At 44.9% G+C, this 27,584-nt stretch overlaps 1 protein-coding gene across 2 annotated transcripts; it reads left to right on the top strand.

The window, feature by feature from the left end:
- The first annotated feature begins 148 nt into the window (after positions 1-148).
- On the top strand, positions 149-27,584 carry acin1a (apoptotic chromatin condensation inducer 1a). 2 transcript variants are annotated; one of them, XM_038963716.1, is made up of 18 exons: positions 149-310; positions 1,226-1,291; positions 1,440-1,551; positions 1,733-1,794; positions 2,118-3,727; positions 3,776-6,014; positions 7,666-7,815; positions 7,943-8,028; positions 21,471-21,528; positions 23,923-23,968; positions 24,112-24,254; positions 24,417-24,557; positions 24,795-24,981; positions 25,126-25,379; positions 25,604-25,711; positions 25,826-26,120; positions 26,205-26,305; positions 26,463-27,584. In XM_038963716.1, the coding sequence occupies exons 1-18, from the start codon at positions 173-175 to the stop codon at positions 26,763-26,765; spliced, it is 6,099 nt and encodes a 2,032-aa protein (XP_038819644.1). In that variant the 5' UTR covers positions 149-172; the 3' UTR covers positions 26,766-27,584. The 2 variants fall into 2 exon arrangements, with proteins under 2 accessions (XP_038819644.1, XP_038819643.1); XM_038963715.1 differs by having other exon boundaries at positions 2,118-6,014.

The raw sequence follows: 27,584 nt of genomic DNA on the forward strand, positions 1-27,584 counted from the left end.
GTATCTTATTAATGCAAATTCATAGTGAATAGCGTGTATGGATAACACTCCACCATCGAATGTTTGAATAAAATCAAACAATATGTAATAATAAAATTATATTTACACTTTGACTACTCAGACGTTGGTTGAAGGAAGGCGTTGCTGAAGCGAATTAGTGAGGAAAGGGAAAATGGCGGACCTCGAAGACGTTACACTGGACGGGAGGCCGCTACAATCTCTACGGGTGGCGGATTTGAAAGCTGCTTTGGAGGAGCGGGGGCTTCCTAAAAGCGGACAGAAAAATGCTCTCATTAAGAGGCTCAAAGGGGTGAGTTTTGTTAAGAATTTGAGGTCGTTTGTAACCTGCAGTGGCTAAACCTCGGTGTTGCTAGAGACTGGCCGATGCTTGCCTTGCAGGCCGGAGTGCTTGCCTAGTTTAAAAAATAAAAATAATTACTGTGTGCTGTTTACTTTCTGATAATGTTTTGTCGTCGTTGGAAGCTTTGTGCTATGTTCTACCATTTGAAATGGCTTGTTTGTTGAATAAGTTGTTAACCAAAGTTTAAATGGACGTTTGTTGTTTATGTGAGACACGGCTGGTAGCTAACGTTAGCTGCTAGCTACTGGTAGTTTTGTCGTCTGCGGCTGCACGGTCCGCGCTTTGTTGGTGTGCACGAGTTGGGGGGAGGTTATACAACGTGGACGCGCCTGTAAAGTAGCTTGCTATCTACTGCAAGCTTTGGGAGGCGTAGTAAACAAAATAATGAATGAATGAAGGAATTCATGGATTAATTAAAGTAATCTAAACGTTCTGGTGCCCGGATCTTCGAGGAATTATTCCTTCTTTGTATAATTAGAAGATGTAATGTTAGCAATCCAAGTGAATTGCAAGCAGCTTGAGATGCAACAGCTAGCTAGCAACCATTGTCGTTTTCAAGTCTAGTTTAATCAATCTAGCTAACTAGCTACCTCTCAGTTGAAAATAAATAACGTTACAATTATTTGTATTTAGTCGATATCGGACAGTATATGCTTCTGCTACTACGAATATTTGATATTGAATTTGTTAAAGGAATAACTTCGGTGTGGTTGTCTGCCCTCTTAGTGTGAATGTTTTCTAATGAGCCCATCATGTAACTAGTTTAACATGATTATCAGATGCAACATACAACAATTAATAATTTCGTGTGTGAAAGTTTGTTTACTGTTTTGTGTGTGTGATCATGTATTATGTTTGTGACAGGCTCTCATGCTGGAGAACCTCCAGAGAACCTCACACCATCACATAGGACTGCAGCCAAACTCCCAGGTGAGAGTTACTGTATGAAGAAGTTGCATGAACCATAACAATTCAATCAGCTCCTTGTGTAGATATTTGTCATTTTCTCTAATTACTACTTCAATGTGATGGATATGGGCAAGGATTTTAATTCTTATGGTCTGTCTGATTATTTCAGATTGGTGAAGAGATGAGCCAGAATAGCTTCATTAAGCAGTATCTGGCAAAACAGCAGGAGCTCTTGAGGCAGCGTCTTGAGAAAGAGGCCCGGGAAGCAGTCGAAGATGATGGTAAGTTGGCAGTTTACTCCCTCACGTTTACGTATTGGCTTGGGGTTTAAGCCTGGGTAGTTTACATGTCAATTCTATGCCTGTACTGAGCACGGTTCCTTTATAAATCAAATCAGGTCAGCTACTCATCTCCTGCTCAGGGTACTTTGTCTCATTATATTTCACTACTATGTTTTTCCAGATACAGACCATGAGGACCACTCACAGGGCAATAACAGCTCTGCCTGTGCTGCCCCAGACCAGGTTAGTTGCAGACTAATTGCTGTATTCTTTCTGTTTTTAACAGGGGCGTAATAATTTTTCCCTTTACATTCCATTTTGTAACTAAAACAAGAGTTTCTAATGGGCAAATTCAGCTAGGTCCCTCCCCGTTTTCATTCCTTTTGCAAACAGAATCTGTGTAATGAATACACCCCTGTTGTGCAACTTGCATGTCTGAGAATCTTGCATGATTAACACAATCTTGCATGCAGTTTAATGTATGCCTGAACAATTGCACGTATGGGAGGGACTCTGGCATAGTCCTGCAACAAACTCAATCTCATCTCCCTTTCCATCCTCATCAGGATGACGTACCCGTGTTGGTTGACCAGCACAAGCCACTTGGCCCCTCCGAGGGAGAGGGACTAGCAGGCCCCGCAAGCGAGGGAGAGGGGGACAGGGCCAAAGACGGCCATGTGTCTGGTCCACCTGCCTCTACCTCGCCTACCTCTGCCCCTGCTGCCGTTGCCTCTCTGTCTGTGTGTGTAGCTGATGGTGAGCAGCGACCGGAGAGAGTCCCAACCTCTAGCCAAGTCCCAGCAGATAGCGATGATGACAGCGACGGAGGTGATGAGGATGGCGAGGATGAGGACTGGGATAGCGGTGCCAGGAGGAGGAATCTAGGAGATCCACCAAGAGGCCAGCTAGCAAGAGAGAGGTCTGAAGGATCCCGCCAACCCCCCCAGCACATCCCCCCCCTGTTGTCTCCGCAGCTTCGACAGCCTACCCCTCCTCCCTCCCCTCCCCCAGAGTTATCATTCCCACTGCCTGATACCCCTAAACAAAGCCCCCCTAGTCCAGGTGAGCTCCCGGCTAGGCAGCGTACTTCCAGTACCTCCAGCTCTGGCTCCTCTAGCAGTGGCAGTCGTAGTAGCAGTCCAGAACCACAAAGCAACGCAGAGCGCAAGCCTGGCCCACTGACCCTGCTGGCACGCAAGATGGCATCAGAAGGCGCTTTCTCTGGAGTTGGGTGGCATGGACGTGGGGAGGCAGAAAGGCAGGACAACAATGCTGCAACTGCAACAATATTTCCTGGTAGAGGTCCTCAAGAGGGCACAGTGTCTGCCATCACCCACACAGCCAATGCTGCAGCCAGTTTGCCCTTCCCCAGTCTGGTTCCAGTTACCAACCAGGGTGTCCTTGGAGGCCATCTATCCCACAGTCAAGTTCCTGTGAGTGTGCTTAGGCCCACTATAATGGAAGAGAGAGATTCTGCATGGCAACAAGAAAACAAGGAAAGGGAGCTGCAGGCAGAGAGCGAAAGAGAAAAGGCCCTTGAGCAAGAGAGACTTAGAGCCGTGGAGCTGGAAAGACAGAGAATATTTGAGCAACAGCGTGCCATGGAGCAAGAGAGGGAAAGAGCTTTGGAGCGAGAGAGGGAGAAAGCCTTGGAGGCAGAAAGGAAGGAGAGGGAAAGAGCTTTGGAGCGAGAGAGGGCGCAAGCTCTTGAACAAGAGCGGGAGGAAAGAGAGAAAGCTTTGGCAGAAGAGAGAGAGAAGTCTGTGGCAAGAGAGAGGGCCCTTGAGCTTGAGAAAGAGAAGGCTGTGGAGTTAGAAAGGCAGAGAGCCATGGAACGAGAGCAAGCTTTGCAGCAAGAGAGAGAGGAGAGGGAAAGAGCTAAAGCTTTTGAGCGGGAGGAGAGGGAAAGGGCTCTTGAACGGGAGCAAGTTCTTGAACAAAAAAGGGTGGAGACAGCGAGAGTGTTGGAGCAAGAAAGGGTGGAGAGGGAGAAAGCCTTGGAGCGAGAGAAACAGGAAAGAGAGAGAGCCTTGGAGCGAGAACAGTTGGAGAGGGAGAAAGCATTGGAGATGGAGCGTATAGAGAGGGAAAAGGCTTTGGAGCAAGAGCGAGTTGAGAAGGAGAAAGCTTTGAAGCGGGAACAGGAGGAGAGGCAGAAAGCGCTGGAGCTAGAGAAGCAGAAGGCGCTGGAGCTAGAGAGGCAGAAGGCGCTGGAGCTAGAGAGGCAGAAGGCGCTGGAGCTAGAGAGGCAGAAGGCGCTGGAGCTAGAGAGGCAGAAGGCGCTGGAGCTAGAGAGGCAGAAGGCGCTGGAGCTAGAGAGGCAGAAGGCGCTGGAGCTAGAGAGGCAGAAGGCGCTGGAGCTAGAGAGGCAGAAGGCGCTGGAGCTAGAGAGGCAGAAGGCGCTGGAGCTAGAGAGGCAGAAGGCGCTGGAGCTAGAGAGGCAGAAGGCGCTGGAGCTAGAGAGGCAGAAGGCGCTGGAGCTAGAGAGGCAGAAGGCGCTGGAGCTAGAGAGGCAGAAGGCGCTGGAGCTAGAGAGGCAGAAGGCGCTGGAGCTAGAGAGGCAGAAGGCGCTGGAGCTAGAGAGGCAGAAGGCGCTGGAGCTAGAGAGGCAGAAGGCGCTGGAGCTAGAGAGGCAGAAGGCGCTGGAGCTAGAGAGGCAGAAGGCGCTGGAGCTAGAGAGGCAGAAGGCGCTGGAGCTAGAGAGGCAGAAGGCGCTGGAGCTAGAGAGGCAGAAGGCGCTGGAGCTAGAGAGGCAGAAGGCGCTGGAGCTAGAGAGGCAGAAGGCGCTGGAGCTAGAGAGGCAGAAGGCGCTGGAGCTAGAGAGGCAGAAGGCGCTGGAGCTAGAGAGGCAGAAGGCGCTGGAGCTAGAGAGGCAGAAGGCGCTGGAGCTAGAGAGGCAGAAGGCGCTGGAGCTAGAGAGGCAGAAGGCGCTGGAGCTAGAGAGGCAGAAGGCGCTGGAGCTAGAGAGGCAGAAGGCGCTGGAGCTAGAGAGGCAGAAGGCGCAGGAGCTAGAGAGGCAGAAGGCGCAGGAGCTAGAGAGGCAGAAGGCGCAGGAGCTAGAGAGGCAGAAGGCGCAGGAGCTAGAGAGGCAGAAGGCGCTGGAGCTAGAGAGGCAGAAGGCGCTGGAGCTAGAGAGGCAGAAGGCGCTGGAGCTAGAGAGGCAGAAGGCGCTGGAGCTAGAGAGGCAGAAGGCGCTGGAGCTAGAGAGGCAGAAGGCGCTGGAGCTAGAGAGGCAGAAGGCGCTGGAGCGGGAACAGGAGAGGCAGAAAGCGCTGGAGCAAGAGCGAGTTGACAAGGAGAAAGCTTTGGAGCTAGAGAGGCAGAAAGCTTTAGAGCGGGAACTGGAGGAGAGGGAGAAAGATAGGGAGGAAAAGGCAAGGGCTTTGCACCAAGAAATAATTGAAAGGGAGAAAGCCCTTGAGAAAGAAAGAGCTATGGAGAAAGAAAGAGGGGAGAGGGAAAAAGCTTTGGAACGTGAGAGAGAGGAGAAGGAGAGGGCTTTAGAACAGAATGCCCTGCAGAGAGAAAAAGAAGAGAGGGAGAGTGTTTTAGAACAAGATAAGGAAAGGGCTATGGTGGCTGAGAGGGAGAGTCATCTTCCTCCATGGAAACGTGGTCGTGAGATTGGTCTTACCTCCCTGCCCACTCCTCCCCTCTCCACAGGAGCAGGTAGAATGGCGGCAACAGAGGAGGGTGGGGAGCCCCACGTGCCATCCCTACCCCAAACAGCATCGAGAGACAACCAGCCAGCTGAATCTGGTACGCCCCTGTCACCAACTATAGCAACGCCTCTGTCACCCCAGTCCTCCTTCAAGAAGTTCCGTTTCTTGAGAGACCCCCCAGTTCTGTCCCCATCTTGCTCTGCATCCCTGGTCATCAAGAGGCCCCGTACATTCTCTGACAGCCCCCATCCTCAGGCCTCAGCTCTCCAGTCCCCAAGAAAACCTGGGGAACAAGAGCAGGAAAGTACTCTGCAGGGGCCCAAGCTTTCTGCTGGACAGGCAGCATCACAGATGCCTGCAAGACAGGGGTTCCTTGTTTCTGGACCAACTGCAGCAGACACGTCAGACACGACCAGGCCAGAGACCCCAGTGATTGCCACACCAGGAAAGAGTCCTGAAGAAGAAAAGACTAAGGAGCTTGTGTCAGAGGAGCATGTCCTAGCAGATAAAGAGACAAACAAACAGGAAGTGGGAGAGATAGCCAGAGGCACTAAAGGGGTGGATGCAGGAAACGTCCCCTCGGGTCCAGCAGAATCTGTGGTACCTCCCTCACCCCCACCGGAAGAGGGCAATGTAGACCGGGGAAGGGAGAGAAGTCAAAAGAAACAAGAGAAGCGGGGAAGACGAGCGTCCTCATCTAGTGACTCCTCAGATTCTGACTCTGGGTCATCCTCCTCACGTTCGTCTGGTTCATCTTCGTCCTCCCAGGGCAAAACCCGCACCACTCCCAGTGGTAGAAAGGTGAGTGGTCTATAGGTGTTCTTTCACTCAGTCAGTGGAATAACAATGATCAAACCCAAACAGCAATATGGGAAAGTAATGTTCATTAACCATGTAGTACTTTGATTTTTTTTTTAGGTTTCTCTTTTGGTTGTTTTTGTTTTTTATTCTGTCAGGGCCTAGGTTTGACAGGACCACCCAAGCAGTGACAATCAATGGTACATTGGAGATCAGAAGACGTTATTTCATTCAAGTTTCAAGGGAACCTTGTCCAAATGATCAAATCAAAATGTTCAAGATGTTTACCAGAACGGTTTCTGATTTATGAATAACATGTTTTTCTGTAGTTGTGAAAGATGGAGGAAAGGGGATATTTCAGTGTGAATATACAGTACCAGTCAAAGGTTTGGGTACACCTACTCAAGAGTTTTCCCTTATTTTTCCTATTTTCTACATTGTGAAATAATACTGAAGACGTCAAAACTATGAAATAACACATATGCAAGCATGTAGTTTTGCACACTTTTTTGGGACAAATTTCCACCGGTCTAATGTCCATTGCTTGTGTTATTTGGCTCAAGCAAGTCTCTTCTTCTTATTGGTGTCCTTTAGTAGTGGTTGCTTTGCAGAAATTCGACCATGAAGGCTTGATTCACACAGTCTCCTCTGAACAGTTGATGTGCTTTTTACTTGAAGCATTTATTTTGGCTGCAATTTCCGGGGTGCAGTTAATTGTTGATTTCTGAGGCTGTTAACTCTAATGAACTTATCCTCTGCAGCAGAGGTAACTCTGGGTCTTCCTTTCCTGTGGCGGTCCTTATGAGAGCCAGTTTCATCATAGTGCCCGGTGGTTTTTGCGACTGCACTTGAAGAAACTTTCAAAGTTCTTGAAATGTTCCGCATTGACTGATCTTAAAGTAATGATGGACTGTCGTTTCTCTTTGCATATTTTAACTGTTCTTGCCATAATATGGACTTGGTCTTATACCAAATATGGCTATCTTCTGTATACCCCCTACCTGGTCACAGCACAACTGATTGGCTCCAACACATTAAAGAAGAAAGAAATTCCACAAATTAACTTTTAACAAGGCACACCTGTTAATTGAAATGCATTCCAGGTGACTACCTCATGAAGCTGGTTGAGAGAATGCCAAGATTGTGCAAAGCTGTCATCAAGGCAAAGGCTGGCTACTTATCTCAAATCTCAAATATTTAAGTTTAACACTTTTTTTTTTTTGGTTACTACATGATGTCTTCAGTATTATTCTACAATGTAGAAAATAGTTAATATCAAGAAAAACCCTTGAATGAGTAGGTGGGTCCAAACTTTTGACTGGTACTGTATGTTGTCATAAAGTACATGGTATACCCCTAGGTGGGCTCTTGCTGGAATCTCTTTAGGTCTACTTATATATCACACAATTGTGGTGATAAAATTAAGTGATTATTAAGTCTGTTGTCATGTAATGCCTTTTTTACTTAATAGCCTAGTAGACAAGCAGAGACAACTTAAGGAGACAATGATGCCAAAACACAAACTCACATAATGTTTATTGTAACCATATGTTGGTTAAATAAGGGATGTATGCTTTGAACTGTGACTCGACCTGCTCAAATGTATGATATTTTGCCCAATACACAGTTCATTGACCTGTTCTCTATCCTTTAGCCTGAGAAACCTCAGACAAGAACCATATCCCAGGATAAGGAGACAGTTAGTCAACTTGAGGAGTCAAAGGAGTTCCCAAAAGCCCCCCAGCGCAAAAATCGAGTATCTGGGGAGAAGGACATGACCATCGATGGAGCCAGACACGGCAAGGTCAGCTGAGATTTAAACTGTAGTCTCTTTATTCTTTACAAATCTCTACATCTCTTTATTTTTTCCCCTTGTTTTTACAAAATTGTTCTTCCCCTCTCTAACACTACCCCCCTTTTATGACCATCAGAAACCGTTCGTTGGAATACCTGCTGGACAAGTCAATGAGCAGAAGAAGGACAGCGAGGGAGAGGAGGAAATGACAGACACTACAAGGTCTGTTTACAAAATTGCTGCAAAAGACACACACACACACACACACATATACTGAACAAAAATATAAACGCAACAATTTCAACGATTTTACTGAGTTACAGTTCTTACAGACATCAGTCAATTGAAGTAAATTCATTAGTCCATAATCTATGGATTTCACACGACTGGGCAGAGGTGCAGCCATTGGTGAGGTGCTAACCCACCCACTGGTGAAGCAGGCCCAGCCAATCAGAATGAGTTTTTCCCCACAAAAGGGCTTTATTACAGACTGAAAAACTCCTCAGTTTCATCAGCTGTCCGGGTGGCTGGTTTCAGACGATTCCGCAGGTGAAGAAGTCGGATGTGGACGTCCTGGGCTGGCATGGTTACACGTGGTCTGCGGTTGTGAGGCCGGTTGGACGTACTGCCAATTTCTCTTATGGTAGAGAAATGAACATTACATTCTCTGCCAAAAGCTCTGGTGGACATTCCTGCAGTCAGCATGCCAGTTGCACGCTCCCTCAACTTGAGACATCTGTGGCGTTGTATGACAAAGCTACACATTTTAGTGGCCTTTTATTGTCCCCAGTACCAGGTGCACCTGTGTAATGATCATGCTGTTTAATCAGCTTCCTGATATGCTACACCTGTCAGGTGGATGGATTATCTTGGCAAATGAGAAATGCTCACTAACAGGGAGGTAAACAAATTTGTGCACAACATTTTAGAGAAATAATATTTTTGTGCTTTTGGAAAATGTCTGGGAACTTTTATTTCAGCTCATGAAACATGGGACCAACACTTTACATGTTGCGTTTATATATCAACATCCCTTTTTCAGGACCCTGTCTTTCAAAGCTAATTTGTAAAAATCCAATTAACTTCACAGATCTTCATTGTAAAGGGTTTAAACATTGTTTCCCATGCTTGTTCATTGAACCTTAAACAATTTATGAACATGCACCTGTGGAACGGTCGTTAAGACACTAACAGCTTACAGACGGTATGCAATTAAGGTCACAGTTATGAAAACTTAGGACACTAAAGAGGCCCTTCTACTGACTCTGGAAAAACACCAAAAGAAAGATGCCCAGGGTCCCTGCTCATCTGCGTGAATGTGCCTTAGGCATGCTGCAAGGAGGTATGAGGACTGCGGATGTGGCCAGGACAATAAATTACAATGTCCGTACTGTGAGACGCCTAAGACAGCGCTACGGGAGACAGGACGAACAGCTGATAGTCCTCGCAGTGGCAGACCACGTGTAACAACACCTGCACAGGATCGGTACATCCGAACATCACACCTGCTGGACAGGTACAGGATGGCAACAACAACTGCCCGAGTTACACCAGGAACGCACAGTCCCTCCATCAGTGCTCAGACTGTCCGCAATAGGCTGAGAGAGGCTGGACTGAGGGCTTGTAGGCCTGTTGTAAGGCAGGTCCTCACCAGACATCCCCGGCAACAATGTCGCCAATGGACACAAACCCACCGTCGCTGGACCAGACAGGACTGGCAAAAAGTGCTCTTCATTGACGAGTCGTAGTTTGTCTCACCAAGGGTGATGGTCGGATTCACGTTTATCGTCGAAGGAATGAGCATTACACCGAGGCCTGGATCGATTTGGAGGTGGAGGGTCCGTCATGGTCTGAGACGGTGTGTCACAGCGTCATCGGACTGAGCTTGTTGTCATTGCAGGCAATCTCAACGCTGTGCATTACAGGGAAGACATCCTCCTCCCTCATGTGGTACCCTTCCTGCAGGCTCATCCTGACATGACCCTCCAGCATGACAATGCCACCACGCACAAAACGAGCAGTATGGCTGATTTCCTGCAAGACAGGAATGTCAGTGTTCTGCCATGGCCGGCGAAGAGCCCGGATCTCAATCCCTTTGAGGACGTCTGGGACCTGTTGGATCGGAGGGTGAGGGCTAGAATTTCGTGTTTTGAATCCAAAATAGGTCACCTACGTGATTTGTGTAAATTCGATGAGGAAAGTTTGGGGGGGGGGCTTTGGATCACTGCTGGCTGTAAGCGAATGAGTGATGCGCGTTTAGAGCAATACTTGCTGTATCCAAGGCTCAGCCAATCATTCACATAAAAGCAGAAGGCAGCACGCAACTGAAGAGACAACCAATTTGCTAGTTACAGCACCAGCGCGCACTCTGGAAAGACAGAGGAGAGTGGAAAGGCAGTTTGCCAGTTGTAGCCGCGCGTCCCCTGAACGATAACGAAGAGGTAGGTGAGAAGCCTGACCACAGAGACGGGGGTTATAAGGTGATGAAGCGTACTTCATGAGCTGTAACCGAAAAACAACTGGCATTTGGAAAGCTTGAGGTGAGGGAGAAAGTGTGGTGGAACAAGTATTGTTGGCATTGTTAAGTATCTTGCTAGCTGGATCGAATTCTCCGTTAGCTAGCCAGAGAAATGTTGAGCAACATTAGCCAACTTAACTGATAAAATTATTGAGTTCATGGTGTGAAAATTCACTGGCTAATAAAGTCAGACAGCTAACGTTACAATATCAGATGAGCTAACGTTAGTAACCTAGCCAATTCGCTATAGTATTAACTGCAATACGACTCCATGCTGTTCCTCAAGTTATGACTCTGGCAATCTGTGAAATGTTTACTAGCTAACGAACTAACTACTATCTCTGAACTAATGTTTTCCCTCTACAGTATGTGGTTAATTTTCAGAATGAGAGAATTAGGCGAAAATGAGGCGTTGCTTGTTAAACAAGTGGATTCAGGGATCAAATGTAGCTGGAGCTGGGCCTGGCTTATACTGGATGCTACTATAGAGGTGAAAGGAACACCACACACTTCCCCTCTTTCTCTCTTTTTCAATACAGTGGATTAAAAGGGGTATTCCAGGTGTACTGAAAGAGATCAAATATGCCAACAAAGGGTATCACATTGTAGAACAGATGTTCACAGGCAGAAAGTGTAATAATGTGCAGTGTAGCCCAAAGATATTGCTTTTGTTGTGTTGAACTTGACAGTAATAGGTGTGAGTGAGGGTGGATTATTACATTTTTTTAACTCAGTGAATATTATTTTTACACACATGTAACCTTGTGTATTTGATTGATGTCTACTATAGTGGCCACTATAATAGAGCAAAAATAGAATGCCTGTTTGTTTCATTCTACTTCAAGATGTTTTTTTCCCAAGTGCGATATTTAGATGTGTGTGGTCACAAGCGTTCTATTATAAAGGCTGTCGTGGCTAACTGCAATGTTAGTGTATTGTTTTTTCCCCCAAGACTTGGGTGTCATTTGCTGTAAAGTCTAGGCAACAAATACCATTGGATTGCTTTCTCTCTTTTTTTTGCTGTGAGTTAGGTTCAAATTAACCACTTTATTTTACACACAGACACTGATAATGTAGATCATATTTTTGTCCCCATAGCAGGGATTTCTTTTACATGTTTCAGTGCAAAGAAAGTGTGACCTTTTTGGGCCCTCACCAGTTTGCATCCCTGCATTCAGAGACTTGGCCCGAAGCCACTCCTACTTTGTCTTGGCTGTGTGCTTAGGATCATTGTCCTGTTGGGAGGTGAACCTTTGCCCCAGTCTGAGTGCTCTGGGTGAGGTTTTCATCAAGGATCTCTCTGTACTTTTCTCTGTTTATCTTTGCCTCGATTTTGTCTAGTCTCCCAGTCCCACAGCATGATGCTGCCACCACCATGCTTTACTGTAGGGATTGTGCCAGGTTTCCTCCAGACGTGACTCTTGGCATTCAGACCAAAGAGTTCAATCTTGACCAGAGAATCTTGTTTCTCATGGTCTGAGAGTCTTTAGGTGCCTTTTGGCAAACTCCAAGCGGGCTGTCATGTGCCTTTTTACTGAGGAGTGGCTTCCGTCTGGCCACTCTACAATAAAGGCCTGATTGGTGGAGTGCTGCAGAGATGGTTGTCCTTCTGGAAGGTTCTCCCATCTTTACAGAGGAACTCTAGAGCGCTTTAAAAATGATGGAGGCCACTGTGTTCTTGGGGACGTTCAATGCTGCAGAAATGTTTTGGTACCCATCAGCAGATCTGTGTCTTGACACAATCCTATCTCGGAGCTCTACGGACAGTTCCTTCGACCTCATGGCTTGGTTTTTGCTCTGACATGCACTGTCAACTTTGGGACCTTATATAGACAGGTGTGTGCCTTTCCAAATCATGTCCAATCCATTTACTTTACAACAGGTGGACTCCAATCAAGTTGTAGAAACATCTCAAGGATTATCAATATGTTAGGTTTTACCATGTTAGTTAGAACCTGACAGACAAATATAAAAGCTCAAACCAAGTTTATTCACCCAAAGGGTCGGACAGCTGAACAGAGAAAGACATGTTTCCCCCAGCGTGGGTGTGTGTACACACACACACACACACACACAACCTTTCACAAGTTTGGGGTCACTTAGAAATGTCCTTGTTTTTGAGGGAAAAGCACGCAAAAAATGTCCTTTTAAAATAGCATCAAATTGATCAGAAATAGTGTATAGACATTGTTAATGTTGTAAATGACTATTGTAGCTGGAAACGGCAGGTTTTTCTTTTTAAATGTATGGAATATCTAGAGGCCCATTATCAGCAACCATCACTCCTGTGTTCCAATGGCACATTGTGTTAGCTAATCCAAGTTTATCATTTTAAAAGGCTAATTGATCATTAGAAAACCCTTTTGCTGTTATGTTAGCACAGCTGAAAACTGTTGTTCTGATTTAAAGAAGCAATTAAACTGGCCTTTAGACTAGTTGAGTATCAGCATTTGTGGGTTCGATTATACAGGCTCAAAATGTCCAGACTTATGACTTTTTTCTGAAACTCGTCAGTCTATTCTTATGTAAGTCTGAATACCAACTTCTGAGAAGTGCGTAGAAAAGGCGTGTGTAGGAAAGGTTTAATTTCCTAAATCGGAATTGGGCCCTTCTAGTGTATTATAGTGGTGCATGGGTCAGCTGTTTGTTCGCCCGCAATTGCTAGTAATCCATCCGCAACCACCCGATTATTTGTGATAAAGAGAAATTCTGAGGCCTGTACCCGACCTTAACACGCTAACATAGAAAATGCGCTGTACGCTACAGTCAGAGACAGCGTGTACATTTATTTTTTTACACGGGGTGCAGGATTTGTTTTGTCTGATTTAGATGTTTCTGATTATTTCTGACATTTTGGTAGGCTTTGTTTATCAACTTGTCTATAATTAGATGCAGAGTATTTAGATTTAGAGTAAAAAATAAACCCGTGCTCACCAGAATGTCATAAATCGATTGAAGCATTCTATCTACTTGATATTGGTAACGTTTTCTGTCATCTCTGCTTCTTTCACAGAGCAAAGACATTTAGGGAGCTTTTATGAGCTTTTATGATGCTGATAATGAGATGCCGTCTGTAGACGTGCTAACCCTGCATTACCATTCTCCGAAGATGCTGTTCCCGATTTAAAAACAAAAATAATAATAATAATTGTTGCCTACATTTGGTGTATCATTTTACTGAAAGAAATTGTTAATGCTGCATAAGTTAATATTAATGCTATGTGACCGGTTATAGACCTACAGTCAGTGTCCAGATTTCAGTTTCCATTTAACCCGTATGAACATTAGGCTACAGTTCCCTTTATGTGCCATAGGCCTATTTGAAGTTCCTGTCTTTTAACTGTCGAATTTGTATAGTGTCTCACAATCATCACACATAACATAGCCGGCACTGCTATAATACTCTTTTTACCACTTCACAACGTTTTTCCCAAACATTACTTTTCTGGCCCTCCCTTTATCTTTATCTTCAACTCTCCATTTCGCAGCTTTACTGTTATTGAATTAAACTCCTGACGTTGTCATTTTTGCCCTTGTGGATCAACGTAAAAGTTTTCTGCTCTTTCCCAAAAGCATTTGACGATTGGCGTGTAGGCTATTTGGCTTGTGTAGAGTCATAGCCCAAAAGCTTAGTCGTACACACTAATGCCAGTGCGTAAGCCATAAGTTATGGATTTCTTTAAGGTATTGAATTCTCTTTATTCAACCTGCCCGCCACCCACCCGCCCTTCATCCACACAGTATTTTATTACCCTAAACCCGCCCGCCCCACGGGGGACTGCGAGTTATGAGTCAACCCGCACATCACTAGTGTATTAAAATAGTCAAACGTTTGGAATTTGGTCCCATGTTCCTTGACTAGGTCAAGTTTGTTTTGATTGTGTTTCAGACCCGCTATTGTTCCCAATAGGAACTGAATAGTGAGTGATGTATTGTCATTTTAGTCACTTTTATTGTACGTAACAATATAACATGTTTCTGAATACTTCTGTATTAATGTGTATGCTACCATGATTATAGATAATCATGAATGAATCGTGAATAATGATGAGTAGGAAGGTGTACAGAGGCACAAATTATACCCCCCCAAAATGCTATACTCCCCTGTTATTGGTAATGATGAGAGATTATCATGTTTTGTTGTAGTCTGTAACCTTCCCCATCATCATCATCATTCATTGGTTTTCTTAATCATGGAATTATCAGGAGGAATTTAGAAGTATTCAGAAACGTCTCATCTACTCAAATCATTCACCATTCAGTTCCTATTGGAAAAACATAACCAAAACAAACTGCAAATGCATCCAATGAGTTTGATGTCACAAGCTTGATGTAGTCATTGTGTGCTAGGAATATGGAACCAAATACTAAATCTTTGACTTTTTTAATATACTATAAATGAATTGCTTAATATTTCTTTAATTGGGTTACTAGATTTATTTTTTGCAGTAAAACAGATGTAGGAAAATCCCTAAAATAAAAGTTGACATTCTGTACTGTCGCCTCATATAAAACATTTGATCTCAAATCCAAAATGCTGGCGTATGGAGCCAAATTATTATTTTATGCTTCACTGTCCAAATTCATGTGGAAGGGGAGTGCATTTGTGAATCCCAAACCAGCCCCTAGCCCCTACCAACTCGCTCAGAGGCCCTCAGTTGTTATGTGTTGCTGATGAAACTGAGGGTGACTTTAAGAGTGGCAAGGGGATCAAATAAACCCATCAACTTCGGGACACACTTGTGACTTGAATGATGTAAATCATGTTAAACATTTAAATAATAAAACGAGCACGAAATTAAATTGAGAATTTCCCCTGTCGTTTTACAAGGTAATAACTTCAGTAACACTTAAACATTTAATTTGTGAGGTATTTCATGTTACATGTGTCAAGCATTGAAATCAGAAACAAACAAATACAGGTGGCTAATTAAGCACGCCTCCATTCTTTTCGGTGACATTGCGCAAAGTCAAAAATTAGGCTGTGCGTTATGCAGGGTTTGAAACTGTGAACACTTGCATTTGCGACCCTTTGACTTGACACTGCGACACCTATTTTTAGTTAGTCGCTAGGGTGCCAGTGAAAAAAAATGTAGCTGGTCACGTTCGTTTTGGTTAACAATTGGCTTTTTTAATCACGATTTATTCAAACAACAATGGGTATGCAAACCAAGTATTCAAAAAGTTTGTTTCGAAGTCTTGGTTTAATCTTTGCAATTCAGCAAACATGGACTGTTTGAATTAGCATTTCTCAAGGCTTTTCCAAAAAACCTTCCCAATTAAATGTTGACTGCAAAGAAGGCCAACCTGGCAGAATGATATCATACTGATTTGTATCAATTGCGGGGCGTTTGTTTTGCAAACTCTGCTATCACATGTAGCCTACATTGTACGGTACAAAAACACAGATAGCCAATCACAACGCTGTTAGCCAACACTCTTGCTAGGCGCAATTGAATTATAGGGCAACTACACCCGCCAATAATTTTGGGGGGTTGTTCCCAGACATCCAAAGTAGTCTCCTGGTATGGTTTAAGCATTTTTGTGGACTTAGAACATTTTTATATTTGTAGATTTTCTATAAAAATCGGGAACAGGGAAAAACTAAAGAAAACAGTATTTACTAAAATATAAAACTATGTCTAGCCTTACAACTGTAGATTGAATGTTCAAATTTGCTAACAATAACACCCTTTAAGATTGTGCAAGACTTTTATTTTTGCCCTCCAAACAATCAATGTAAACATTTTAATTGTTTTATTGTTGCTTAAGCCGCAAATTATAAAACGGCAAGAAAATAACAATAAACCGTTACACCATGCACTGCTTGACCCCCTTGTAAATGGGTTGTCCTCAAGAATGCCAGGTTAATACAATTCCTGTCAGGCATTTAATGCGACTGCCTGGAAGCCAATTTGCCTGGAAGCCTCATCCAGAGGAGATGAGGGTCCTTTTTTCCTCAGTCTCATTTTTCATTATATTCAATATGGCTGTGCTGCGTGTATGTTTTGGTTGTAACCGATAACAATGCACTGCTTTGGCCAACAGCAATGTATCGCAAAGCTTGTATCATTTAATCTGACCGAGATATTTGTCTACCAGGTTCGGTAAAAATGCTGTCCGAGGGGATTAAAAGCCGGTGAGCGTGAGGTAGGAAGAGAAACGACTGGTCGTCGTGGCGCTGGGATTTTTATATCAACAGACCGTTTGCGGTGTTGCATTGTAGCGACGTTTCACGTCCATTTCTTTTTTAGAACGCATTGCAATTTTGTAGCGATAAATGTTGCGCTCTTACATTTTAATGACGCAGCAGAGTTGTCCGGGTGAAGTATTAGTGTGTGTGTATAATGTGGACGGGAGGTGTATGGGGGACATTCGGTCACCGCTCTCATTGTACTGTGCCGCTCCTTGACAGAATGAATCAACCAAGTGAAAGGGGATTGCACTTGAGTAGTATATTCCCGAAATACCCTGCTTTTCTTTTCCATTCATACAACAAAAAAGTGACCCCAGAATCTGCATGAATTGGAAATAGATAATGCACGAATGGCAATCACAAGCATACAGGTGTTGGCTATTTTGAAAGCCTACCTCTCATTTCATATCAAATTCATTTTTGAACATGCTAATAATCATGATTACATTCTAATAGAATAGGGATGGGATTTGATTTAGCACAAAACATAGGTCTAATATTTTATCTTTGAGTTTTGTTGTCATGGAAATGAATGCTCAAAAAGCAAATGTGCAGATAAGGGATTCATGCCTTATTTTTGTCATATGTATAAGTTGCTGCTAATGTTACACCTCTATTCTCTTCTCTGCTACACCAATCTGTATGGATCACCCTGTTAGGCAGGCCCTTATGTATGAACAGGACACTATCATATTGCTTGTATATCCTATTCCAATAGGGCCCGATTCAGACATTTTACACGTTTTGATAATAAATGCCCACAACTGTAGAAATCCACTTTTTCGAGCTGCAAGACAATGGCCAGAGCTTACCCATGATGTTGCACAAAGGTTTTATGTCAATAAATCATAGTTTTAGTTAAAGTATGATATATTTGGGCTTGAAGTGACATCCGAACTGCCTACTTTGTGCAAATGTGTGTGACTGTGGTGTCTTTTCCTATGATATGACATGAAAAAATGTCAGCCTACGTTTAGTTTCAGAGCTGGGTTTTATTTTAATGTTACCACCCACCAGCATGGCATTCTTTAGCAGAAACTGTTGTGAAGTTATTTTTGCGACTGCGATGAGCCAAACAGCCTTGTAGCCACTTGGCTGCCTGAGCAATGGAGCAAATTAAACATTACACCAATCAAAGCAGTGGAGCTTTAGCGGTCAAAACCATTCGTCTTGGGATGCCGGGGAGAGCTTTTTTTTCTTCTTAATGCGGTCATATTACGCAATTATAATATTTATAAAATGGTCAGATATACACTACATGGCTAAATGTATGTGGACACCCCATAAAATTAGTGGATTTGGTTATTTCAGCCACACACGTTGCTGACAGGTGTATAATATCGAGCACACAGCTATGCAATCTCCATAGACTAACATTGGCTGTAGAATGGCCCGTACTGAAGAACTCAGTGACTGAATATTTTTCCAAAGGCACTGTATAGGGGATGTTGTTCCCAGTGTGACTATTAAAACCTACCCATACCAAAAACCGTGGATAGATGGCAGCATTCGCGCAAACCTGAAAGCGTGAACCACCGCTTTTATCCATAGCAAGGTGACTGGGAATATGGTTGAATACAAACAGTGCATTTATGCCCTCCGTCAGGGAATCAAACAGGCAAAACGTCACTACAGAGACAAAGTTGAGTTGCAATTCAACGGCTTATGCACGAGACGTGTGTGGCAGGGACTCCAGACAATCACAAATTACAAAGCAAAACCAGCTACGTCACCGATGTTTTGCTCCCAGTCAAGCTTAACACCTTCACCCGCTTTGAGGATAACACAGTGCCACTGTTGTGGGCAGCTCCCCCGAGGACTGTGGGCTATCGTTCTCCTTGGCTGACGTGAGTAAGACATTTAAGCGAGTTGACCCTCGCAAGGCTTCTGGCCCAGACGGCCTCCCTAGCCGCGTCCTCGTAGTATGCGCAGACCAATGGGCTGGAGTGTTTACGGACATATTCAATCTCTCCCTATACCTTAATGCAAGATGTCCACCATTGTTCCTGTACCCAAGAAAGCAAAGGTAACTGATCTATAAATGACTATCGCGCCGTAGCACTCTCTTCTGTCATCATGATGTGCTTTGAGAGGCTAATTTAAGGATCATTTCACCTCCGACTTACCTGACACCCTAGACCCACTTCAATTTGCATATAGATCCACAGATGATGCAATCACCATCGCACTGCACACTGTCCTATCCCATCTGGACGAGGCATGCCTGTGGAAGAATGCTGTTCATTGACAATAGCTCAGCCTTCAACACCATAGTACCCTCCAAGCTCATCTTTAAGCTTGGGGCCCTGGGTCTTAACCCTGACCTGTGCTGCTGGATCCAGGACTTCCTGACAGGCTGCTGGTCCTAGGACACGCACGCCCCCAACTCCGTCATGAAGTTTGCAGACGACACAATAGTAATCCTGATTACCAACAATGACGAGACAGCCTACAGGGAGGAGGTGAGGGCCCTGGCGGAGTGGTGCCAGGAAAATAACCTCTTCCTCGACATAAAAAAAAAGGAGATGATTGTGGACGTCAGGAGACAGCTAAGGGAGCACGTCCACATCGATGGGGCCGCAGTGGAGAAGGTGAAAAGCTTCAAGTTTCTTGGCGTACACATCACTGACAATCTGAAATGGTCCACCCACACATTGTGGTGAGGAGGCTGAAGAAATTCAGCTTGGCCCATAAGACCCTCACAAACTTTACACTATTAAGAGCATCAGATATTCAGATACACCATTGAGAGCATCCTGTTGGACTGCGTAACAGCCTGCTACAGTAACTGCACCGCCTGCAACCGCAGGGCTCTCCAGAGGGTGGTGAGGTCTGCCCAACGCATTACCGGGTGCACACTGCTTGCCCTCCAGGACACTTACAACACCCGATGTCACAGGAAGGCCAAAAATATCAAGTACATCAACCACCCGTGCCGTGGCCTGTTCACGCAGCTATCATCCAGAAGGCGAGGTCAGTACAGGTGCATCAATGCTGGGACCGAGAGACTAAAAAACAGCTTCTTTCTCAAGACCATCAGACTGTTAAATAGGCATCACTAGCCAGCCTCCACCCAGTACCCTGCCCTGAATGTAGTCACTATCACTAGCTGGCTACCACCCGGTTACTTGACCCTGTGACTTAGAGGCTGCTGCCCTATGTACATAGACATGGAATCACTGGTCACTTTATTAATGGAACGTAATAATGGAACACTGGTCACTTTTAATAATGTTTTCATACTGTTTTACTCATTTCATTGTATATGCTGTGTTCTAGTCAATGCCATTCTATTCAACTATTGCTGTGTATACAGTACCAGTCAAAAGGGTTTTCTTTATTTGTACTATTTTCTACATTGTAGAATAATAGTGATGACATCAAACCTATGAAATAACATGTATATGAAATCATCAAAAAAGTGTTAAACAAAGCAAAGTATATTTGAGATTCTTCAAAATAGCCACCATTTGCCTTGATGACAGCTTTGTACACTTGGCATTCCCTCAACCAGCTTCATGAGGAATGCTTTTCCAACAGTCTTGAAGGAGTTCCCACACATGCTGAGCACTTGTTGGCTGCTTTTCCTTCACTCTGAGATCCAACTCATCCAAAACCATCTCAATTGGGTTGAGGTCGGGTGATTGTGGAGGCCAGGTCATCTGATGCAGCACTCCATCACTCTCCTTCATGGTCAAATAGCCCTTACACAGCCTGGAGGTGTGTTGGGTCATCATCCATTTACCTACTCTGCTTCTCACAAAGACACGGCGGTTGGAACCAAAAATCTCAAATTTGGATTTTCACCGGTCTAATGTCCATTGCTCATGCTTCTTGGCCCAAGCAAGTCTCTATTTCTTATTGGTGTCCTTTTAGTAGTGGTTTCTTTGCAGCAATTTGACCATGAAGGCCTGATTCAGTCTCCTCTGAATAGTTGTTGTTGAGATGTCTTGCTTGAACTCTGAAGCATTTGTTTGGGCTGCAATCTGAGGTGCCGTTAACTCTAATGATCTTATCCTCTGCAGCAGAGGTTACTCTGGGTCTTCCTTTCCTGTGGTGGTCCTCATGAGAGTCAGTTTCATCATAGCGCTTGATGGTTTTTGCGACTGCACTTGAAGAAACTTTGAAAGTTCTTGACATTTTCTGTATTGACTGACCATGTCTCAAAGTAATGATGGACGGTCGTTTCTCTCTGCTTAATTGAGCTGTTCTTGCCATAATATGGACTTGGTCTTTTACCAAATAGGGCTGTCTTCTGTATACCACCCCTACCGTCACAGCACAACTGATTTGCTCAAAAGCATAAAGAAGGAAAGAAATTCCACAAATGAAATTTTAACAAGGCACACCTGTTAATTGAAATGCATTCCAGGTGACTATCATGACGCTGGTTGAGAGAATGTCAAGAGTGTGTAAAGCTGTCAAGGCAAAGGGTGGCTGTTTGAAGAATCTCAAATATATGATGATTTGGTAAACACTTTTTTTGGTTACTACATGATTCTGTATGTGTTATTTCATAGTATTGATGTCTTCACTGTTATTCTATAATGTAGAAAATAGTACAAATAAAGAAACCCTTGAATGAGCAGGTGTGTCCAAACTTTTGACTGGTACTGTAAGTCGAGGTCAGGATACGTCTTATCTGTAGACACCTCTATTTCTTTGATCTCCACCCCAAACTTGTATCTTGTTGTTACCTGCTTTTCCTCATGCTTAAGTTCAAGGTCAACATGCTAGAGAGAAGTCCATAAACAGGGAATAAAGTTACATTTACGGCCGCATGTAACTAGGGTCTGAAATCCCTCTTTGTTGCATATTTTTGGACCCCATTGTTCTGAATACCTTTTTGCAACTAACCGGAACCACACTTTACCCCCTCTTTATCCTCCTCTCTTCATCCTTCTATCTCTCCATCACTCCTCTTCTTTATTTCTTTCATTGTCTCCATAGGGAGGTGAAGGAGGCTGCCATGGCTGAGCCTGAGCGGGCTCCTGAGAGCAGTGAGGAGGTAAGGCCACGGAGGAACACTGGGACATCCTCGCTGTACCATGGCTCTCTAAAGAGGGCTGTGCTCCGGGCTTGGACTGTCACTGGCCAACCTGTGAGGAGACCTCCCTCCAGTTGTCAGCCATCAAACCTAACCACTTTAGTTAGGAATTAGAAATTGGGTGTTTGTTTTTGGTCATAGTTTTTAGGTTGTGATATTGGGCACATCTGTGCTCCATCTTCTCCCGTTAAATGATGTCTCTTGTTTCAATTTTGCTTTATACCCCATATCATTGTAGACAATTAAGTGCTTTTAGGTCCTGAAAATGTGATAGTGATAAGAAATAAGAAGCACATTTCAAACATTTCTAAGTAAAAAGTAACAATCTGTTATTTGTAATATTTACTTACTGGTTTGGTTAACCTGACCCTTTTTTAAAAGAGGTTTGATGAGCTAGTAAAAAACCAATTGTAGCTGTGTTTTTGACCCTTTGCTGATGTTGTCTCAGACAGAAGCAGCAGGGGAGATGCTCTTACTGTGGCTGATGTTTAAAACCCCATTGATTGCTTTGTTATAAAGGTGCTCATGCCTCTTCCATTGCCCCTAATGGTACCTGCATACTACTTCTGCCACTACTACTGCTGCACCTGTTCCAATGTCCCCAAGAGCCCTGGGTATCCCACACATAGGCCCCTGATTCTGCACTGCAGTGGGACAACTGTGGCAACAAAGGCCATGTTGCCACGGAGATGGCACTTGATTGGACTAATGGGCTGAGGGTTTAGGATGACTGATCTCGTCTCTAACGCCAGCGACTGGCTCAACTGGCTCATACACCACCTGTATGGCCACATACAACCTCACTTCACAATGGGTCTGAGGGGAGATGAGGCCGACACTCAATAAGACTGTTTCAAATCCTTCGATGACATGCCTGTGGATGGCTTCCAACGGGGTTGCTTCAGTACATTTTTCTTCTCACCACCTACAGATGAATGTGCTGCTCAATGGACTTGCGTAGACCGTTTTAACTGATCAATCTTTTTTTCTGGACTAAATGGTTTCTCTGAGAAAGGACATTTTGGGTGTTCTCCACCTATTCAGAATGAGATCCAAATAAACCTGATGAGTCATGAGGACATCTTGGGTCTTCTCTTCGTGGCTGTTTTTCAAAGTCATGATCTCGGACATTTGATAACTTTCTCAATGGTCTTCAGCATTTCTTTGGACTCACTACCAAACATCTGATTGTTGGCTGGAAAAGGTACTTGCCAATTGGGTCCCTTTTTTTGCTACTACTTAGCACCCAACAGACTGTCTGCTGAACTATGCCCCTGCTAGTTTTTGGAGTTACTCTTGTTCAACATTGACTATCCCATCTCCATTAAACCTCAGCCGGGCAGTATCCCAACAAAAGCATGACAAAGATATGAAAGACTGATGCTTAAGCGCTAAGGACTTGACCCCAAAATGTTTCCAAAAGCCACTCAAGTCCCACCCCCACTGATCTACAGAGCCCATCCTGCCAACCAGCTGTCAGATTTCCACCCAAACTTCACAACCACCTTTGATTGGACCCTTGTTGCCTAGATACAGTACATGCAGTCGAGATTGGGCCATATCCAACCCAGTAAGGATCAGGTGTCAGTGGTACCAGGGAATAAGTAGTAATTTTCTCAATGTTATTTTCTACAAAGAAATACACAATATTTAGAAAATGTATAGTTTCAGTCGACTCCCTCCTTTTAGCCTAAAATGGGGGAATTGACTCTGACATAGATGTCAAATGATTTAATTTACATATTTATGCCTACTGACATTTTTGAATGAAAGTTGTTGTAAACCACCCAATATTATAGTCTTGCTTTATGGCCCAGTAATCCTGGCAGCCACGTAGTTTACCAGCTACACCATTAAGATGTGCTGTTATGAAAGTGAAATGAAATGTGAGCTATTTAATTCTAAGGAATTTAAACTGCAGTATTACCATCAGGCTACTATCTGTCTTTCTGTATGTGTGATAGAGACTGTGGCTCCATCCCTGAACATCTTTCTACACCAAACAAACTGACATTTGGGCCCCCAGTCATTAATATTACAACATATCTTAAAGCCATGCACACTGTTTTGAGACCAAGCGAAGATGTTATCCACTGTCTGCTCACTGCAGTGTGCTATTGAGAGCCATATATTGAGATTCAATATTACTGGTGCTATTCATTGTTTGACTAATATGTTGAGATGGAAAGTGACCTAGACTGGAGTAGCAGTCTCTCTCACCTAGTTTCTCTTCCCTTGTTCACCCACACTTTCTCTCTTGTCCTGTCTTCCCTTCAGTCTGTTTATGCACCTCTCCATCTCTGCCTCTCACCTTTCCCCTGTACTTTGGGGTGTGTTTATTTATTTTTGTTTCAGAGTCTGACACCAAAGGCATTCACAGCCCGTAGGATCTCCCTTAGCAGTGAGTATACTTTGTTTTCTTCGGCTCAGTCGGTAGATGTCGTTTTTAGTTGAGTTGGCCTGTGCGTGTGGGTGAGAGACAATTATAGATGAGGTGCTTGCGTTCGCGTTTGGCCAGTAGTGCAATCATCCTTTGTATTCCAGGCAGCAAGGCCTCTCCAGGTGTCGTCAGTGCAGAGGGCGAGGCAGAGTCTGGGGCCGGGCCCGGGAGGAAGAGGAGGTGGGGTTCCAGCACTGCAGTCACAGCCAGGAAACTATCCATCAGCATCACCACAGACTCTCTGAAGGTACAGTATCATCGTCACTACACTGCAATATATACTGTTGTACATATTACAAACCATCTATCCAAACACAGCATGATAATGAATACTGACAAACTTTTTACTATCTGTTGAGTCTTGAAGCTTCTCACCTCCCATCTGTAATATATTGATTGCGCTGTCCAGTCTCTGATCCCAGACATCAGGCTGAGTCCAGGACAGGAGGCGGTGGTGGATCTGCACCCAGAGGAAACTCACCTCTCTGGGGGAGAGGAGGACAGGGAGCAGGGCGAGCAAGACTTCAAGATCAGACGCACTGTCACACAGGTCAGGGTTCTACTTCGCCTGTTCTGTGGACTGTATATTTCTTGATTCAAGAAGTAATAATGTATTACTGGAAATTGTTTTTGCGGCAGTCATTTATAAAGGTGCGTTAAAGTAAGATTTACTATAACGGCTAACATTCATAATTGACCCAAACGTATTACATTGTGAATGTCTTATGAATGGCACATCTGTGTGCCGCCTCCTCTACCCCACCCACTTCCAATGTGCTGTATGTAGGTGGTCCTGTCCGAGACCCAGGAGAATGGACCGAAGGAGTCCAAGAGGAGTGAAAACATGGAAGACAGAGAGGATGGAGTGGAGGTTAAAAGCGACAGAGAGGAGAAGATGGACGACTCATTCCAGAGAGACTCCATAGAGACACGATCCCCCTCTCCCCCCATCCATGACATGGAGATGAACACAGGTGATAGATGGATCCAAATTTAAAGATCAACTTAATTATCTTATCAGATTTCTCAAAACCTCTGATAACCCTGGGCTAGATTCTAGCCTTTTGATATGTTGTGAGTTATCAGGTTGATGTATCTCTCTGGTCTCATCTGTTCAGTGACCCCAAGTGACACCCTGATCCGTCGCTCCATCAGCCAGCAGAAGTCTGGCGTGTCCATCACCATAGACGACCCTGTCCGCACGGCCAAGCAGCCCTCTCCTCCACGAGGCAAAGTGTCCAACATCGTCCACCTGTCCAACCTGGTTCGGCCGTTCACCCTGGGTCAGCTGAAGGAGCTACTCAGCAGGACTGGCACCGTGCAGGAGGACGGCTTCTGGATCGACAAGATCAAATCTCACTGCTACGTCACCGTACGTCTCTGTCTGCGTCTCAACTGACATCCTATTCCCCATATAGTGCACTACTTTTAACCAGCCATAGGAGGCTCTGGTCAAAGCTGGTGCACTTGACTATAGGGTGTCATTTTAGATGCAGCTCAGAACTCCTCCTACATCTTCCTATTTTCTGTGTCTTATCTAAGGCAAGCCTCAATGTTCCTAATGGATGTCCGTTCTTGCTCTCCCTTTTCTTTCAGTACTCCAGTGCAGAGGAGGCAGTGGCCACTCGTGCAGCACTACATGGGGTGAAATGGCCTCAGAGCAACCCCAAGTTCCTCAGTGTGGACTTCAGTCAGCAAGAGGAGGTGAGACTAACTTGTCCCTTGTAGTTCTGCCCTACGTGATGATGCATATCATTTCCCAGTGCTTATGATGTTCCTTATGGTAACCTTCCCCCTCGTGTGTGTGTGTGTTTGTAGCTTGACTTCCACAGAGGCTTGCCACCCCCTGGGGGGGCTGGAGAGGAGGAGCGGGGGGCTTCGTCGGTGCCTGGCCGAGGTCGGGGGGCGGCCCTGCCCCCTCTCCTGCCCGAGCGTGACCAGTGGGCGGAGCGAGAGCGTGAAATGGAGCGCAGGGAGAGGACCCGGGCGGAGAGGGAGTGGGACAGGGACAAGGTCCGGGACTTTGGTCCCGGAAAACCTGGAGAGGAGGCGGGCCCCAGACGATCGCGCTCCAGAGAGAGGAAGCGCAAGGAGAGGAAGACGGACAAGAAAGGTGAAGAGTGGTGATGGTGGTTTAGAGCTGTGCCCTGTCGGGTCAACTGTACGTTTACGCTTTCTGTTTGTGTTGTGTCTCCAGAGAAAGCTGCAGAGGAAGCCCCTGCCAAACTGCTGGATGACCTGTTCAATAAAACCAAAGCAGCCCCTTGTATATACTGGCTCCCCCTCACAGAAGAGCAGGTCAGATATATACACAAAACTCAACTATCTGAAAAAGATTTCTTATTGATGATATGGGGTCCACATATCCTTCCTTACATTTTGTTGAAAGTGTTGATTTTAAATTGTTCACAATCCACTCTTAACATCCTCCCATGTTCTGTCTCTTTGTGGTCAGTTTACACAGAGGGAAGTAGCTCGACAAGAGAGGAGGAAGGAGCGAGAGAAGAGGAGGAAGGAGCAGCAAGAGGAGGAGGAGAAGAAAAGGGAGGAAGAGCGCAAAGATAAAATAAAAGCAGGGAGTAGCGCATCGGGCGAAAGAGGCGAGGGGGACAGAGACAGAGAGCGAGACAGGGAGAGGGGCAAAGACAGGGACCGAGACAGAGAGGGTGACAAACGCAGAGAAAGTAGCCACCGCAGACCAGGGGGCAGACGCTCTCGCAGCCGCAGTGATCCTCCACCTCGTGACAGACGACGCTAGAGGGAATTGTTGTGGCTGGAACTGTCTTAAAATAACCCCCCATTCCCCATCACTACATGTACTTTGTTAGAACTAAGACCCTACAGAGGACCAACACACACACACTGACACACATACAGACATATATATATATATACACACACACACACACACACACACACACACACACACACACACACACACACACACACACACAGGGACCATGGTTTGAGCATTGTTTCCCCCAGACTGCAGTCTGTCTTGCTTCAGTCTGAAAGTTTAGATTTTATATGTGTTCATTTTGCCTAAATATATTCTTATTAGTTTTTAAAATATTCTTGGCAGATTGGCAACCAACCCTTTTCCCCTTATTTCCCTCCCATGCATATCTGAAGAGTAAGTGCTCTATGTAGAGTTCTATGCATACACCCACAGCGGTTTGTCTCCTTACCCTGTGTTGTGTATTCCACAACTGGTTTCTGTGGGGTGCTTTGTCATGGCTGCGTGCTGTCCCAGTCAGTCTGCCGTCCTCCACTTTGATGGAGGACTGACGGTGTTGCGCAAAGTTCTGTCTTTGTATAGTTTGAAAGATGAGACTATATTCTCTGCAAGAGGTTATAATCTTCTATACGCTTCTTTCTGTCCATCCTTTGCCTCTCCCCCCCCCCCCCCCCCCCCCCCCCGGTCAACGCAGGCTGGTAAAGGGGTGCGTATTAAAACTCCACACAAGCGGATTTAATATTGTTTTTAATCATTATTAAAGCTTACTTTATTGTTTTTTTGGTTTTTTGGTTTACCCCTGTAAGTGGTGAATGTACAAATAAATAAAAAAATACGTTT

This window comes from Salvelinus namaycush, chromosome 25 (assembly GCF_016432855.1).
Source record: "Salvelinus namaycush isolate Seneca chromosome 25, SaNama_1.0, whole genome shotgun sequence".
NCBI lineage: Eukaryota > Metazoa > Chordata > Actinopteri > Salmoniformes > Salmonidae > Salvelinus > Salvelinus namaycush.

Bases quoted from the DNA above. Each gene is read 5' to 3' on its own strand.
- acin1a (XM_038963715.1), top strand. From the start codon at position 173: ATGGCGGACCTCGAAGACGTTACACTGGACGGGAGGCCGCTACAATCT. The intron at 23,969-24,111 runs GTGAGTATACTT...TTTGTATTCCAG, and splicing joins CCGTAGGATCTCCCTTAGCA to GCAGCAAGGCCTCTCCAGGT. The intron at 26,121-26,204 runs GTGAAGAGTGGT...TTGTGTCTCCAG, and splicing joins GAGGAAGACGGACAAGAAAG to AGAAAGCTGCAGAGGAAGCC.